At 36.6% G+C, this 19,196-nt stretch overlaps 1 protein-coding gene across 1 annotated transcript in view; it reads left to right on the forward strand.

The window, feature by feature from the left end:
* The window catches only part of HTR2C (5-hydroxytryptamine receptor 2C), a 231,387-nt gene extending 213,027 nt beyond the window's left edge, over positions 1 to 18,360 (forward strand). The window contains exon 5 of the mRNA XM_033413338.2: positions 17,404 to 18,360. Within this exon, the coding sequence (XP_033269229.1) occupies positions 17,404 to 18,227 (824 nt within the window). The 3' untranslated portion in view covers positions 18,228 to 18,360. The remainder of the gene's footprint in view (positions 1 to 17,403) is intronic.
* The last annotated feature ends 836 nt before the right edge of the window (positions 18,361 to 19,196 follow it).

Raw genomic sequence — 19,196 nt, forward strand, 5'->3', positions numbered from 1 at the left:
ATTGAATCATGACTATAGCTGGGAGTTTGTACATTTTTTTTTTTAATTTTTTTTTTTTTTTCCCGGTACGCAGGCCTCTCACTGTTGTGGCCTTTCCCGTTGCAGAGCACAGGCTCCGGACGCCCAGGCTCAGTGGCCATGGCTCACAGGCCCAGCCGCTCAGCAGCATGTGGGATCTTCCCGGACTGGGGCACGAACCCGTGTCCCCTGCATCGGCAGGCGGACTCTCAACCGCTGTGCCACCAGGGAAGCCCTGTACATTTTGATGGTGAAAAAAATTTGCATTTTTCTTCTAGTTTTATTGAGATATAATTGACATACAGCACTGTATAAATTTAAGGTATACAGCATAATGGTTTGACTTACATGCACCATGAAAAGATTACCAAAATAAGTTTAGTGGATATCCATTACTCATATAGATACAAAATTTAAAAAATAAAAGTTTTTTTCCTTGAGATGAGAACCCCTTCCCTCTTAATAACTTTCATATATAACATACAGCAGAGTTAATTATATTTATCATGCTGTACATTGTGCCCCTAGTACTTATTTGTCTTATAAGTGGAAGTTTGTACCTTTTGACTGTCTTCATCCAATTCCCCCTCCTCCCACCTCCCACCTCTGGTAACCACAAATCTGATCTATTTTTCTATGAGTTTGTTTATTTATACATTATACATTTCAAATTGGTCACCATGAGAAGTCTAGTTACAGTATGTGACCATACAAAGATATTACTTAATTGTTGACTATATATACCACACTGTACATTTTATACTCATGACTCATTTATTTTGTAACTGGAAGTTTGTACCTCTTAATCTCCCTCACCAATCTCTCCTTCCCTACCCCCCTCCCCTCTGGATACAACCTGTTTGGTCTCTGTATCTATGACTCTGTTTCTGTTTTGCTATGTTTGTTCATTTTGTTTTTTAGATTCCACATGTAAGTGAAATCATACAGTATTTTGTCTTTCTCTGACATTTCACTTAGCAAAATACCCTCTATGTCCATCCATGTTGTCATAAATGACAAGATTTCATTCTTTTTTATGGCTGAGTAATGTTCTTTTGTGTGTGTGTGTGTGTGTGTGTGTGTGTGTGTGTGTGTGTGTGTATACCACATCTTCTTTATCCTTTCATTTATTGATGGGCAGTTGGGTTGCTTCCATATCTTGGCTATTATAAATAACACTGCCATGAACCGGGAGGGCATATATCTTTTCAAATTAGTGTTTTTGTTTTCTTTGAATAAATACCCAGGGGTAGAATTGCTGGATTATACAGTTCTATTTTTAAATTTCTTGAGAAATCTCCATACTGTTTTCCATAGTGGCTGCACCAATTTACATTCCCACCAACAGTACACAATTGTTCCCTTTTCCTCACATCCTCACCAACAATTATTTGTTGTCATTTTGGTAACAGCCATTCTGACAGGTGTGAGGTGATAGCTCATTGTGGTTTTGGCTTGCATTTCCCTAGTGATTAGTGATATTGAGGATCTTTTCATGTGCCTGTTGGCCATCTGTATATCTTCTTCGGAAAAATGTCTACTCAGGTCCTCTGCCAATTATTTTAATGGGATATTTACTTTTTATGTGAGTTGTGTGAGTTCTTTGTATATTTTGCAGATAACCCCTTATTAGTTACATCATTTATCTTCTCCCATTCAGTAGGAAGCCTTTTCACTTTGTTGATAATTTCCTTTGTTCTGCAAAAGCTTTTTAGTTTGATGTAGTTCCATTTGTTTATTTTTGCCTTGTTGGCCTTGCCTGAGGAGACTTATTCAAAAAAAATATTGCTAAGACCAATGTTAAGGAGCACACTGCATACATTTCCTTCTAGGAGTTTTATGGTTTCAGGTCTTACATTTAAGTCTTCAATCCATTTTGAGTTTATTTTCATACGAGGTATGAAAGTAGTCCAGTTTGATTCTTCTACATGTAGCTGTCCAGTTTTACTGACACCATTTATTGAAGAGGCTGTCTTTTCTCCATTGTATATTCTTGCCTCCTCTATCATAGATAAATTGACCATATAACTGTGAATTCATTCCTAGGTTCTCTATTCTCTTCCTTTGACCTAAGTGTATGTTTTTTGAGCCAGTATCATACTGTTTTGATTACTGTAGATTTGTAGTGTAGTTAGAAATCAGGGAGCATGATACCACCAGCTTTGTTCTTTTTTCTCAAGATAGTTTTGGCTCTTCAGGGTCTTTTGTGTTTCCAGACAAATTGGGAAATTTTTTGTTCTAGTTCTGTGGGAAATGCCTTTTGGTATTTTTATAGGGATTACATTGAATATGTAGATTGCCTTGGGTAGTATGGTCATTTTAACAATATTAATTCTTCCAGTTCATGAACACAGTATATCTTTCCATCTGTTTGTTTCATCTTCAATTTCTTTCATCAGTGTCTTATAGTTTTCCAATACAGGTCTTTTACCTCCTTAGTTAGACTTAATGTTAGGTATTTTATTCTTTTTGATGCTATTATAAATGTAATTGTTTCCTTAATTTCTCTTTCTGATAGTTTGCTGTTAGTGTATAGAAATGCAACAGATTTCTGCATATTAATTTTGTATCCCACAACTTTACCAAATTCGTTGATGAGTTCTAGTAGTTTTTGTAGAAATCTTTATGCATCTATATATAATATCATGTCATCTGCAAACAGTGACAGTTTTACCTTTTCCATTCCGATTTGGATTCCTTTTATTTATTTTTCTTGTCTGATTGCTGTGGCTAGGAATTCCAATACTATGCTGAATAAAAGTGGTGAGAGTGGGGCATCATTCTGTTTCTGATCTTAGAGGAAATGCTTTCAGCTTTTAACCACTGAGTATGTTGTTAACTGTGGGCTTGTCATATATGGCCTTTTATGTTGACTTATGTTCCCTCTATACTCACTTTCTGGAGAGTTTTTATCATAAATCAATGTTGAATTTTGTCAAAAGCTTTTTCTGTATCTATTGAGAGGATCATATGATTTTTATTCTTCAATTTGTTAATATGGTGTATGACATGATTGATGTTTGAATACTGAACCATCCTTGCATCCCTGGGATAAACCCTATTTCAGCACAGTCTATTATTCTTTTAATGTATTGTTGAATTCAGCTTGCTAATATTTTGTTAAGGATGTTTTTGTATCTATGTTCATCAGTACTATTGGTCTGTAATTTTCTTTTTTGTGATATCTTTTCTGGTTTTGGCAGCAGGACGATGCTGGCCTTTTGGAATGAACTTGAAAACATTCCTTCCTCTTCAAGTTTCTGGAATAGTCTGAGAAGGATAGACATTAACTCTTTTCTAAATATTTGGTGGAATTCCCCTTTGTCACCATCTGTTCCTGGAATTTTTTTTTATTACTGATTCAATTTTATTACTCAAAATTGGTCTGTTCATATTTTCTATTTCTTCCTGATTCAGTCTTGGGAGGTACATTTCTAGGAATTTGTCCATTTCTTCTAAGTTGTCCATTTTATTGGTATAGATTTGTTCATAGTAGTATTTTATGATCCTTTGTAGTTCTGTGATGTTGACTTAACTCCCCATTTTTCATTTCTGAATTTACAGTTTTGAACCCTCTCTCATTTTTTTCTTTATGAGTCTGGTTAAAGGTTCATCAATTTTGTTTATCTTTTTAAAGAACAAGCTCTTAGTTTTATTGATCTTTTCTATTTTTTTAGTCTCTATTTTATTTATTTCTACTCTGATATTTATGATTTCTTTCCTTCTACTAACTTGGGGTTTTGTTCTATTTCTAGTTCATTTAGTGTAAGGTTTGGTTGTATATTTGAGATTTTCTGGTTTCCTGAGGCAGGCTTGTATCACTATAAACTTCCCTTCTAGAACTGTTTTTGCTGCATCACATAGATTTTGGATCATTGTGCTTTCATTTTCATTTGTCTCCATGTATTTTTTGATCTCCTCTTTGATTTATTCAGAGACCTATTGGTTATTTAGCAGCATATTGTTTAGCCTCCATGTGTTTATGATTTTTGAAGTTTTTATCTTGCAGTTGATTTCTGATCTCATAGTGTTGCAATGTGATGTTTAATATGATTTCAATCTTCTTCAATTTACTAAGATTTGTTTTGTAGCTTAGCATGGGATCTACTCTGGAGAATGTTCCATGTGCACTTGAAAAGAATGTGTATTCTGCTGCTTTGGATGGAATGTTCTATATAAATCTATTAGGTCCATCCAGTATAATGTATCATTTAAGGCCAGTGTTTCCTTATTGATTTTTGGTCTGGATGATCTGTCCATTGATGTAAGTGGAGTGTTAAAATCCCCTACTATTGTTGTGTTCCTGTCAATTCCTCCCTTTATCTGTTAATATTCACTTTCCACATTTAGGTGCTCCTATGTCGGGTGCATATATATTTACAATTGTTATATCTTCTTTTGGATTGATCCCTTGATCCTTATGTAATGTCCTTCTTTGTCTCTTGTAACAGTTTTTATTTTAAAGTTTATTTTTTTGTGGTATAAGTATTTCTGTGCTGGCTTTCTTTTCATTTCTATTTGCATGGAATAACTTCTTCCATTCCCTCAGTTTCATTCTCTTGTCTTTAGATCTCAAGTAAGTCTCTTGTAGGCAGCATAGTGATGGGGCTTGTTTTTGTATCTGTTCAGCCACTCTATGTCTTTTGATTGGAACATTAATTCATTTACATTTAAGTAATTATTGATAGGTATGTACTTATTGCCATTTTGGTCATTGTTTTGGGGCTGTTTTGTAGTTCTATTTTTTCATTTATACTTCTTTTGTTCTCTTCCCTTGTGATTTGATAACTATCTTTAGTGTTATGTTTGGACTTCTTTCTCTTTTTGTGTGTATTTCTATTATAGATTTTGTTTGTGGTTACAATGAACTTTATATATATCTATATAAATATATGATTATTTTAAGTTGCTATCTCTTAAGTTCAAATGCATTTTAACAAACCTGAATTTTTATGTCCTTCCCCACTTTTAATGTTTTGGACATCATAGTTTACAACCTTTTCGTTTTGTGTATCCCTTAACTACTTACTGTGGATATAGATGATTTTACTACTTTTGTCTTTTAAGCTTCTTACTAATTTCATAAGTGATTGATCTACTACCTTCACTATATATTTGTCTTTAGCAATGAGATTTTCTCCTTTTGTAATTTTCATTTTTCTGGTTGTGGAGTTGTGGTCTTTCTTTTCCAATTAGAGTAGTACCTTTAATATTTCTTCTGAAACTGATTTCATGGTTCTGAATTCTTTTAGCTTTTGCTCGTCTGCAAAATTCTTGATCTCTCCTTTAATTCTGAGTGACAGCCCTGTTAGGTAGAGTATTCTTGGTAGTAGGTTTTTTCCTTTCATCACTTTTAATATATCATGCCACTCTTTCTGACCTGCAGAGTTTCTGCTGAAAAGTCAACTGATAGCCTCATGGGAGTTCCCTCATACATAACTTGCTGCTTTTCCTTTGGTGCTTTTAATATTCTCTTTTTATCTTTAATTTTTGCCATTTTAATTACAATGTGTCTTGGCCTGTTCCTCTTTGAGTTTATCCTGTTTGAGACTCTCTGTGATTCCTGGACCTGGATGGCTGTTTTCTTTCCCAGGTTAGAAAAGTTTTCAGCTATTATGACTTCAAATAAGGTCCCTGCACATTTTTCTCTCTCTTCTCTTTCTGGGATCCCTACAATGCAAGTGTTAATAGGCTTGATGTTGTCCCAGAGGTCTCTTAAACTGTCCTGATATTTTAAAAAAAAATTTTTTCTGTTCTGCCTGAGTGATTTCCACTGCTCTGCTTTCCAGTTCCCTGATCTCTTCCTTTGTATCATCTAATCTACTGTTGATTCCTTCTGGTTTATTTTTTATTTGTTATTGTATTCTTCAGCTTTGCTTGGTTCTTATATTTTCTCTTTGTTTAAAAACTTCTAACGTCTAACTGTGTTTATCCATCCTTCTGCTGAGTTATTTGAGCACCTTCATGATCATTACCTTGAACTCTTTATCAGATAGACTGTTTATCTCCATTTAGTTCTTCTGGGGCTTTATCCTGTTCCTCCTTTAAGCACATATTTCTCTGCTGCCTCATTTTGCCTAATTTGCTGTTTTTATTTCTATGTTTCTGGTAGGTGGGTTACATTTCCTGACCTTGGAGAAGTGGCCTTATGTAGGAGACTTCCTATGCCTTTCAGCAGTGCACTCCCCTCTGGTCACCAGAGCTACATGCTCTAGTGGTGTCATCTATGTGAGCTGCATGGGCCCTTCTTTTGTGGTGGGCTGACTACTATAGGCATGCTTGTAGGTAAGGCTGGCCCCCAGTCTGGTTGGCTGCTGGGCCCTGCCTATTGTGAAGATTGCTGGTTGCTGGTGGGCAGGGCTGTGTCCCATCATGTCTGGTGGCACAGTCCAGGGGTTCCTGAGGCTAATGCTGGCCTGCTGGTGGGCAGGGTAGGATCCTGTGATCTCTGGTGCTAGAATTGGCACTTGCCAGCACCATTGTCCTCATGGTAGAATGAGCTCCCCAAAATGGCTACTGCTAGCATGTATGTCCCCAGGGTGGATCCAAGTTTTCTCCTGCCTCTCCAGGAGGCTAAGATAGCAAGTGGTTATGACCCAGGCTCCTTTCATATTACTGCCTCTGCCCTGGGTCTCAGAGCTTGTGAGGCTTTGTGCGTGCTAAGAGTAGAGTCTCTTTTTCCTACAGCCCTCCCCAAAAGTAAGCCCCACTGGCCTTCAAAGCCAAACATTCTGGGGACTTGTCTTCCTGGTGCAAGCCCCCTGGGCGAGGAGCCCAATGTGGGGCTTGGACCACTCATTCCTTGGGAAGAACCCTTGCAATTGTAATATCCTCTCATTTGTGGGTTACCTACCCAGGGGGATGGGTCTTGACTATATTGTGTCTCTACCCCTCCAACCTGTCTCATTTTGGTTCCTTCTTTATATTTTTAGTTGTAAAAGATCTTTACTACCAGTCGTCAGGTTGTCCTCATTGATGGTTGTTCTGTAAATAGTTGTAATTTTGATGTTCCTATGAGAGGAGGTAAACTCAGGGTCTTTCTACTTTACCATCTTGGCCACTCCCTCCCTGCATCTTTATTTTAACTAACTTATAACTGAAATTTGGGATTTACTTCAATTACAAATGTAAGCAATAAACCAAAATAGTAATTTGCAATATCTGTAACAGTATCACCAATAGGCATTACAAATACTTGAAAATCATATTCGGTTGTGGCAGATATCTTGCCATATGATAGATGCTCATCACTATTTCAAATTTCAGGAGCTGTTAGGCCCATTACTAGATTTTGTTATTTAATGTGCTAATTAAAACCTGCATATATTACTGTTTCTAAATTTTATCTTTAATATTTTGATAGCAGAATGTCAAAATAATTTATTTCCTTTGCAATCTCCTGTATGTTATTTTATACATTAAAAACATTATTCTAAAAAAAAAAAAATTATTCTAAGAAGAGATCCTTAGGTACAAAAAGGTTTGGAACCCTTTCCCTAGATTTTTGTATGACTTCGTTTCACCAAAGTTCTCCCTAAAAGATCATGACCTTGAAGTTTCCCTTTATAAGAAAGATCCTGTTCCCAACCGCACCTGTCTCCTGAGTTTTACGCTATATTCACAGAGAATTCCATATTGATACTCACAAACATCTCTAACTTTACACAATCCAAAGTGAGTCCATTACTTTCACTGCCAAAATCCTGCTCCTTCATCTATGTTCTTGTGCTTAATGGCATCCCCATCTACCTAAGGACACAAAACAGAAATTTTCATTTACTTATTAACTCTTGCCTCTCCCTCACATGCCACATCCTATCAATCACCATATCCTATCAATGGAACTTCTAAATGGCTCAAAAAATCTGTCTATTCTCCCAATCCCCTCTACTCTTCCCTTAATTCTTTCCCTTGTATAATAATCTTTTTTTTTTTAACCTGTTACAAGAGAATTGAGGCCACCCTCTACCCAAGTCTTGACTTTCTTCCTGGAACCCATGAGTCTATTTTTTCTCAAGTTCTCAGGGTCTGGCTCCATTACTCAATGTCTTTTTCTCCACATCTTCAAACTCCCTCTCCTGAATATTTTTCCAATAGCATGTAAGGGTGTTCAACTGTCTGATTTTATCTTTAAGAAAGCTGACTATCCACACTCATCTATCTGCATTTACTCTCCTTATTTCTCACTGCTTTGTGGAATCAACAGATATACATTTAAATCACTTTGTGCATCCAGTTAACAACTCTGTTCTTTTGCCATTTAACACTTTCTTCTCATCTCTCTTCTACCTTTTTGTATAAGGCCCAATAATTTCTGCCACCCATTCATACTACTATGTCTTCTAATAGAAAGGAACAACCAGTCTTTAGTCCTAGTGTAATTTTTCCAACTGTTTCCAACTTTGCCTCCTCAGGGACCTTTATCTAACATCTTAACCTTTCTTTTCTGTATCTTTAAGCTCTTCCATTCTATTGGCCTTCACCTTTAATGTGTAAGCATATTATTACACCTTAAATATAATCTTAGTTTCCTCAATCTTCATTAGCTTGTGAGCAATGTAGGGGAGGAAAAATAATTTTCCCTCTACCCTTCTGAGTTTTGGGCTTAGACTACTATAATAAAACACAGTTTAAAAAGAGAAAACAAACAAGTTTATTAACATGTATATGTTATGTATACATGGGAGATACCCAGAAAAACTAAGTAACTACCCCAAATGGTGTAAGCCATCACCTTAAATACCATCTTCAGCTAAAGACAAATAAAGATGTGGGGTGGGGGAAACCAGTTATAAGAGGTGACCAGGAAAAGCTAGGTAAACAAGGGTTAGGTTTGTTATGCAGAATTAAGTGGGCTTCTTCTCCATTGATAAGATTCTCTTATGATTTAGTCATCCTTCTCTTCCAGGTACAGAGAGGAAAATGTTTACGAATGGAGATTTCCTTTGTAAATGCAAATTTCTCTTAGGCTGTTTTCAGAGCTTCTCTTGTGTCTGTCATTTCTCAAAATAACTCAAAATAATCCTTACGCCAAAGACGCATATTTTGGGGTGGCATATTCTGCTACCCATCAGAAGTAATGTTGCCATATTTCGATGTTATCTCAAATTTCACTTCCTCATGCACTCAGCCATATTATAGTTGGACCTCCCTAGGACCTCCCTCACTGTTAAAAAAATAAAATTCAACTGAGTAAATTGTAAGATCTAATTGGCTTTATTCAATGATTCATGAATTGGGTAGCATCCCTTCTAGTGAATAAATAAGCACTTCAAGGGACTGGACAAAATGGAAGGTTTTTACAAGCAGAAGGAGAGTGGGGCAAGGAAGTTATTAGCAAAAGAAAATAATTATTTCAGGTTAGGTCATCTTCTTTTGAGGGAAAAGGTAATGGAAGGGGTCATTATGCAGATTACCTCATTAGTGCTGACCAGGAAATTTCAGATTGCTTAAAAGTCACATTATTGGGAGAAGTTGAGACTGCTATTAAGCCTTGGTTTGCTGTCATGGAGGCAGATGACTCCATTTGGTGCTTGCTATTTCTTTTTAACACCCAGCTGTCCAGAAACTCTTACCCAGGTTTATCTTACAAACCCTGGGCATTCCTTTTGTCACCTCATGAACTGTCTTCTCATGCTTTCCTGCTTACGAAGAATCTTCTTCTTTTAGTTCCACTTCCCTCAAAGTCATTTAAGGTCTTTTCCTTACTCGATATCCTTCATTCATGCATGCCTAGGTTCCTACTCTTCTCAAAGCTAAAAACTCCTTAAGTTCAAAGTTGACTCTCAACCTGATTCTGAGTTCCTTAAAATTCCCACTGCATCATCACAATACTGATTTATCTGCCAAAGTATGCAAAATATTTCTCCAACTCTCAGTCACACTTTGTCACCTGAGAACTAAGGCAGCACTGCTTGTGTTTGTTTTGTCTTCTATGTTCTTCTCTGAAAATAGTTCCTTCATCTTCTGCTGTCAATTCCCATTGTCAAGGGACTCACTTATTACTCCGTGAGGCAAGGGACCATTCCCATCAGTCTGACATTGTGTCATCCTCCTAGGTGTCCTTGAAAAAATTCCTCTCCATGAAAAACTCATGAAAATAGATACCTAGGAGATAGACCTGCAGTTCAGTAAAAAAATTCCCTTAATCTATGTTTTCATTTTGATGTTGGTCAATCTGCTCCAGGAAATGTATTTTATAATCTCTCTTTCCTCTATCTAATTACCATTTATTATTCATCTCTTGGCAATCTGTTTCCTGTCTTCACTACTCCACTATAATTGTTCTCTCTATAATCACCAGTGACCTCATTTTCAAAGACAGAGGAAATGTTTCAAATTCTAGACCCTTCTGTGACATTTGATGCTGTTGAGGATGCCTTGTTCAGAACACTCCCTCTTTTTGCCTGTTATGACATAATTTTTCGTTCACAGTGAACTATTACCATGCTGCTGATAGCCACTTTGCAAATTTTGCTACTGGTAATTTTGATCTTACCAGAAGATGTCAAAAGAAGTTTATCAGACCAGGCTCACACATACGCTGACAGCGTAACGCTATGTAATGACTACTGTCTGGCCAACACTGATTGTAAGATACTATCAATTGTAAGATGCATCACACATTAGAAGATGTTAAAATCTAAAAGAAATGTACATCTAAGAATGATTGGCATATGGTATTATTATCTGATTGAAGAGAATTGATCTGTGTTGCTTGAATTCAAGGCTTCAAGGCGAACATCTTTATACATTCTCTGAACTTACTTGCCTTATCTGAAGTAAAATAACTGCACCAAGTTATTTTATGGCTTTTATGAGGCTAGAATAAAATAATGCATATAAAGTATATACTGCAGATACAGTACCAAAGTTACTAAGCACTCAATAAATGATAATAGTCGTGGTAGTCATAGTAACACACATTTTCAATAAAAACTTGAACTATAACTATTACTGAATTCAGTGTTCCTAAAATGCTAAGACTCCACATGTTTATTGAAAGTATTTTTTTCTCTCTGAGTTTAAGTAACCTTAATGAATAATAATCACTTTCACAGGATTTTCTGAGAACTAAATGAGATAATGCATGCAAAATATTTGACTGTTTATTGGTTGAAGTAGTACCTGATATTTTCAGCCGAATGTGAATTATAACTTATCTTTGTTCTTTCTAAAATTCTAAAGATGATGTAGATTAATTGAAGTTAATTTCAGAAAGACTTAGTAATTCTAGTTAATAATTCCTTCTTTTTACGTTTTTTGTCTGGATTAAATAATATATGAAAGTATGTAATAATTATAAAACACATGACTCAGTGTGTGACAAATAAAAAGCACTCAGTAAAAAGTAGTTATTATTATTGCAATTGTTGTTATTTATACCTGGCATTTTCTTTCTTTTTTTTTTTTTTTAACGTTTTTATTGGAGTATAATTGCTTTACAATGGTGTGTTAGTTTCTGCTTTATAACAAAGTGAATCAGTTATACATATATCCCCATATCTCTTCCCTCTTGCATCTCCCTCCCTCCCACCCTCCCTATCCCACCCTTCTAGCTGGTCACAAAACACTGAGCTGATCTCCCTATGCTATGCAACTGCTTCCCACTAGTTACCTATTTTATTTTTGGTAGTGTATATATATCCATATATACACTACCACTCTCTCACTTTGTCCCAGCTTATCCTTCCCCCTCCTGGTGTCCTCAAGTCCATTCTCTAGTAGGTCTGCGTCTTTATTCCCATCTTGCCCCTAGGTTCTTCATGACCTTTTTTTTTTTTTTCTTTTAAGATTCCATATATATGTGTTAATATACGGTATTTGTTTTTCTCTTTCTGCCTTAGTTCACTCTGTATGACAGACTCTAGGTCCATCCACCTCACTACAAATAACTCAATTTCATTTCTTTTTATAGCTGAGTAATATTCCATTTATATATGTGCCACATCTTCTTTATCCATTCATCTGTCAATGGACACTTAGGTTGCTTCCATGTCCTGGCTATTGTAAATAGAGCTGCAATGAACGTTGTGGTACATGACTCCTTTTGAATTATGGTTTTCTCAGGGTATATGCCCAGTAGTGGGGTTGCTGGGTCGTATGGTAGTTTTATTTTTACTTTTTTAAGGAACCTCCATACTGTTCTCCATAGTGGCTGTATCAGTTTACATTCCCACCAACAGTGTCGGAGGGTTCCCTTTTCTCCACATCCTCTCCAACATTTATTGTTTGTAGATTTTTTAAAATTAATGAATTTATTTTGGGCTGTGTTGGGTCTTCGTTTCTGTGCGAGGGCTTTCTCTAGTTGTGGCAAGTGGGGGCCACTCTTCATTGCGATGCACAGGCCTCTCACTATCGCAGCCTCTCTTGTTGCGGAGCACAGGCTCCAGACGCGCAGGCTCAGTAGTTGTGGCACACAGGCTTAGTTGCTCCGCGGCATGTGGGATCTTCATAGACCAGGGTGTGAACCCGTGTCCCCTGCATTAGCAGGCAGATTCTCAACCACTGCGCCACCAGGGAAGCCCCTGTTTGTAGATTTTTTGATGATGGCCATTCTGACCGGTGTGAGATGATATCGCATTGTAGTTTTGATTTGCATTTCTCTAATGATTAATGATGTTGAGCATTCTTTCCTGTGTTTGTTGGCAATCTGTATATCTTCTTTGGAGTTCATTTTCACTTTTTCTCCTTGGACATATCAAAGGTTTAAAAATATCAAAGACTGCTTCATTATACTTGCTAAATTAATTTAACTTTTCTGAAGTTAACTTCACCAAATAACATGCGCCTTTCATAATTTTTACGACAATGAGTGAGATGATGCATGTAAAATATTTAGTTGCTATTATTGATGTTGTTTATGTTTACCCTGACATAACATCACCTGAATTTCTACTAGCTGACAAATTTAAAATACTGAGAAAGACTTCATAAATTTGCTGAATTTAACTCTCCAGGGCTTAAGTAACTTCATCCATTAATATAGAACAGCAGCTCTCAAACTCTTTGGTGTCAGGACCTATTTATACTTTTCAAAATAATTGAAGACCTCAAAGAGCTTTTGTTTGTGTGGATTGTATCTATTGATATTTATTATAATATAACTTAAAACTGAGAAATATTTAACATATTTATGAATCATTTCATTTTAAATAACAGTAATGAATCCATTTAATGTCAATGTAAATATTTTTTATAAAAATAAACTATATTTCCCAAAAATAATTGAGAGAAGGCCGACATTGTTTTACAGTTTTAAAATCTCTTTAATATTTAGTTTTAGGGAAATATAGTTGGATTCTCATTTATGTATCTGCATTCAACCTGTTTTATGTTATTTGGGTTGAAGTTTATAAAGAAAATGCAGTTTTAAAGATAAATAGCTGGAAAAGGGAAACATAGCAAACTCTCTAAAAGAGTATCAGAGGCCCCCCAGGGTCCTTGAACCACACTTTGAAAACTGCTGACATATACTTTTAATTTTTTTTTAAGTATTGATTAAGATAATCTGTACAATAGGTACTGCTATTAATGCTGCTTTAGTTGCTATTATTTACATTTCATTTCCAGATACTGACAAAAGAACTTAAGTTTCTTGTTTTGTTGACTGCATTCACAGTTTCTAAAAAACCAAAAACAAATAAAACTAGTGATGATATAGATTTGGTAAAACGGTTAAGCTCCTTCACCAAATAATATCTGTATTTTAGGAGTTTTAACCAAATTGAGATAATACATTTTATATCTTTAATGTCAGTAATATGCATGGCTCAATGCCTGGCATACAAGATAGACTCAATAAAAGGCAGCCTTAGAATCACTCTTTGTTCAATGTACATAAAATTATACAAATAGATGCCAGGGATAAAATTGGCGTCACATACCCAATAACTCCTTTAGCTCATCTGGGATCACTCTGCTACCCTCTCTTGTTGTCTCTCAACAGGCTTACTTTTAGGCCCAAGAATCCTTTAGGAAAGTGAATAAATCTTTTAACAGAAACAAGCTAATACCAGTTCAGAGCTGGGATCTGAGTAATGCTGACTTCCACTGACCTTCTGATCAGAGTGTGAGGCCTTCCCTAGAAACTTCAGATATCTAGAAATACCTAAAATATTGTGCAGCATTTCCTTGGGAATTGAATCTCCACTCCAGCACTTGTTTCCTGAGTGTAGATATGTCTACCCTTGTCAGGATTCCTCCAGAATGAATGCAAACTCCCCAGATCAAGTTTCTAGCCTCAGGCTCTGGTTCTCACATTGCTAGAGGGCAAGGGAGGGGGGCAGTTTGGAAGGGAGCCATTCCACTATACCCCTCCTCTGGTCTTGCTATAGGATCCTGAGAAAGTATAACATAGTTTTCTACCAACATTTTGTCAGAAAACCGCCTTCTTCTCTATATTTATATGAAAATGTTGAGCGTTTCCACTCAGGAGGCCAAGACTTTTGCTCTAGAAATAATCACTTCCAAAGTTAGCAGTGGTAGTAAATCTTACAGACTTTTATGATCTGAGGTCTAACAGCCATTTCTTTCTCTGTTTCAGAAAAGACTTCTATGTCTTCTTTTAATTTCTTCAATTTTTAAAATATTAAACTTTTGTTATAGACACTTTCAAAGATTGTAAAGTTAGATAGAATTATATAGTAAAGATCCATGTACTCATTACCCAGCTCCAAGATTTATCAGTTTATGGACTGCCTTCTTTCATCCAGACTTCCATCCACTTCTCCCTCCCATATTATTTTGAAATAAACCTCAGAATCATAATACTTTATCCTTAAATACTTCAGTCTCTATATCTAAAAATATAAGATTTTTTCTACAGAACCACAATATCAACATCACTTTTAAAAATTAATGAAAATTATTTAATATCATCAAAAGGCCAAACATTGTTCAAAATTTCCACCTGTGTCATGAATATTTTTTAAAATTTATTTGCATCAAGATCCCAAGAAGGTCCACATATTATAATGCTTGATAGGTCTTTTAAGTCTCTCTTAATCTTAGGTTCTCTCTCTAATTTTTTCTCTTGTAAATGATTTGTGTTTAAGTAACCCGTCCCTCTTTTCTTAATCTCATATTAGCTTCCTTAACTCCAGAAAACTTCCTGCAGCCTAATCCTCACTAAAACATTTCATGAAGGATAAAGCCAATACTGACTTTTTTCAGGCAAGCTGGATCTACACTCTTTCTAGATATTCCCTCATATTTATAACTTTTGGAATAAAGATCCTAACAGTACAAACTGACCACATTCTTACCTGTCATTTTATAACTCTTAAGAAATGTAATCTGCGTGGTTCATCAAACTGGGTGAATATTACCTTCTGATACTTGCCACTCTTCCCATCCAGAGTTCAAAGGTCTTTTCACCGGATCCTGCACTGTATTACCTGAGGACACTTTCTGTTTGCAGTGTCTCCTAGTTTTCACAGCCGTTTTTACTTTCTTGAATGGCATGCCCAGGTTCAGGGTTGCAGGCATATACCAATACCCCAAGAAGTCTTGTCATATCTATCACTGGTTCTCATACCATCACTTGGCCTCTTTCTCTAGAAAAAACAACAAACAAAAAAAAACGGTCATTTAAGAAATTCAGGGTCTGAGTTAGAAGGCTTAAAGATCACTTTCCAAAGACTCTTTCTTCCTCATGTCTTCCTAGAAATTAATTACCAATCAATATCCTCAGCAAGCTCTTAGCAAAGAAACATTTACCATTTATTTCCTTTTTGATCATCCAGCCAAACACTCTATACCTGACAAAGTGTGTTAAGACAACCTGTAGGGGAGTTCCCTGGTGGCCTAGCGGTTGGGATTCTGGGTTCAATCCCTGGTCAGGAAACTGAGATCCCACCACCCACGCTGTGTGGCAAAAAAAATTAAAAAAAGACAATCTATAGGGACTTTCAGTTTCAGATTTGTCACTGTTCCCTAAAGCCAACAATGATCTTTGAGAGTGCGCTTCTATCCCCTCTCACAGTTCATAGTGCAGATATCCACCAGCTCAGGATTCCTCATAATAATCTCTGATGGAATCCTAAAAATGCAGTCTGAATTTTCCCAGGCTTCAAGTTCCTGTGGACACAAGAGAGAATAAATTAACATTAAAATTTGAATTTCACTTGCAAGTTATCCCTACTTATTAATGTAGGACCTCTTCGAGATCTACCATAATGATTTCTAAAAATTTCTAGGTTTCTTACTTATGCTCAGGCATAAGAGCACCTTCTGCTCCCACCTCCTTGTTGATATCTTCTGCCTGTGAGCTTCTTTATTAATGGAAGTGCTTACCAAATTACTACCTCTCAGTATTCTTAAAAAACAAAAGAGTTCAAAACTCCACACAGAAATGGGAGGACTGTATCTTTCCCAACTCAGCATTTCTATCTGTCTCTTGACCTTGCTTAAGCACAGAGTCTCAGGAAAATGCTTACTAAAAAGACAATCCTTTCAGTTTCTGCATAGATTATGTCCACACTGTGGTCAGATCTAATTCCTGTTTGGGGGACATACTATCCTCTCCATCTCCAGTAACTCCAGAGCTCCTAGGCCCTGTCTCCAAAGGACACACACACAGAAGTTCCTCTTCTTGACCACTTTCCTCAGGAAAAGATGTCCTTGGCTAAAAGCTCAGCCAACCCTGATATGCTATAATTACTCTTGTAGGTGGCATACACATCATTTTTATTGCATTTGGAAGCTGCTTAAAAATGAACAGTTGATAACAAACGTAGTAAGGTAGATAGCTAGTGGGAAGCAGCCGCATGGCACAGGGATATTGGCTCGGTGCTTTGTGACAGCCTGGAGGGGTGGGATAGGGAGGGTGGGAGGGAGGGAGACGCAAGAGGGAAGACATATGGGAACATATGTATATGTATAACTGATTCACTTTGTTATAAAGCAGAAACTAACACACCATTGTAAAGCAATTATACCCCAATAAAGATGTTAAAAAAAAAAAAATGAACAGTTGAATTTATTGACGTCATTGAGTATAGATGTGAAGTTATTCACTCATTCAACAAATATTTATTGAGTGCTTTCTATGAGCCAGGACAGTTCTAGGAATTGGAGATAAAACAAAAAAGACACGAACCACTCTTATGCACAACCATACCTATAATTATCTCAATAATGATAATTCCACATCTTCTACAGGAAATTTGGTGAGAAGGCATTCCTAACTTGAAAAAAGCTGTCATTTTCTGATATCATACTGCTACTCTTTCATGTGACTACCCATTTATGCTGTGAATAGCCTTCAACAGATAGATCTAAATTTTCTTCAGTGAAATGCAATTAAATGCATCCCACTGTACAAATCTGTGCGACCCTTCAATATGTTGTAACAATGTCCTACCTTCTTTTCTGTTCCTGTAGGTGTATCAGTTCCTATCCCAGTGATTGGACTGAGGGATGAAGACAAGGTGTTCATCAACAACACCACCTGCGTGCTGAATGACCCAAATTTCGTTCTTATTGGGTCCTTCGTAGCTTTCTTCATACCGCTGACGATCATGGTGATTACATACTGTCTAACGATCCACGTCCTTCGCCGACAAGCTCTGATGTTACTGCACGGCCACACGGAGGAACCGCCCGGAATTAGCCTGGATTTCCTGAAGTGCTGCAAGAGGAATACTGATGAAGAGAACTCTGCAAACCCTAACCAAGATTTGAACCCACACCGAAGGAAGAAGAAGGAAAGACGGCCAAGGGGCACCATGCAAGCTATCAACAATGAACGAAAAGCCTCGAAAGTCCTTGGCATTGTTTTCTTTGTGTTTCTGATCATGTGGTGCCCGTTTTTTATTACTAATATCCTGTCGGTTCTTTGTGGGAAGGCTTGTAATCAAAAGCTAATGGAAAAACTTCTGAATGTGTTTGTTTGGATTGGCTATGTTTGTTCAGGAATTAATCCTCTGGTGTACACTCTTTTCAACAAAGTTTACCGAAGGGCTTTCTCCAACTATTTGCGCTGCAATTATAAGGCAGATAAAAAGCCTCCGATCAGACAAATACCGAGAGTTGCTGCCACTGCTTTGTCTGGGAGGGAGCTTAATGTTAACATTTACCGGCACACCAATGAACCAGTGATTAAGAAAGCTGATGACCAGGAGGCCGGTATAGAGATGCAAATGGAGAATTTGGAGCTACCAGTTAATCCCTCCAATGTGGTTAGTGAAAGGATTAGTAGTGTGTAAGAAAGAGCGGTGCAGTCTTTTCCTACAGTAAAGCTACAAATGTAGGAAACTGTTCTATAATTCTTCTGTCGGTCATAACCTAATGTAAATATTGCTGTCTGAAAAAGTTGTTTTTATATATAGCTTTGCAATCCTGTACTTTACAATCATGCTTACAGTAGTGAGATTTAGGGTTCTGTATTTACTGTTTATAATAGATTGAGAATAATTTACTTTGGTTGTTTGATGCAAACATGTTGATTTTTTCCCCCTTCCTTCCTTCCTTCCTCCTTCCCTCCCTCTCTTTCTTGCTTTCTTTCTTTCCCTCTTCTCTCTCTCTCTCTTTTTCTTTTTCACATACGGAAGTGTTGATCTTCATCTCAGGTGACATTTGCAGGAGACCAGAATGATGCACAGGACAGTGGTTACACTTCAACCACGCCAAAATTGAACAAATTCAGTGAAATCTATTTTCTGGGTTAACAGTAAATATACACTTTAAATTCTTGCTCAGCTCATCTACACACATAAACACAGTAAGATAGGTTCTGCCTTCTGATAATCTATCATAACTATTAGTGAGTCAAAGGCAGAACTTAGCCTTGTTGTCACACATAGGGGAAATTTTGACATTGTCAGAATGTTCTGTTGATATTTTACTGCAATGTCTGTCACCAGACATAGTGGTATTTTAACATAGCAGCTGGTTAACCAGGACTACAGAAGTGGAAGGATGATACAAGATATATACACCAATAACAGCTTTTCACTTCTTACAGACAATGTTCAAATTCCGATTATAATGACAAGCAAACTGGAATTAGTGTTTTCATTCTGGTCCTTAGTAAATACCTAATTCCATGATTAAACTGGGAAACAAAATCCCAGAGTTATTTCCCAATCCAGGATTCATCATCAATTGGGTTTTGATCTCAGGATCCTGGAAGTTTGTGTGCTACACACAAAATGAAATTAGCATTTTGAGCCTTA

This window comes from Orcinus orca, chromosome X, assembly GCF_937001465.1.
Source record: "Orcinus orca chromosome X, mOrcOrc1.1, whole genome shotgun sequence".
Classification (NCBI taxonomy): domain Eukaryota; kingdom Metazoa; phylum Chordata; class Mammalia; order Artiodactyla; family Delphinidae; genus Orcinus; species Orcinus orca.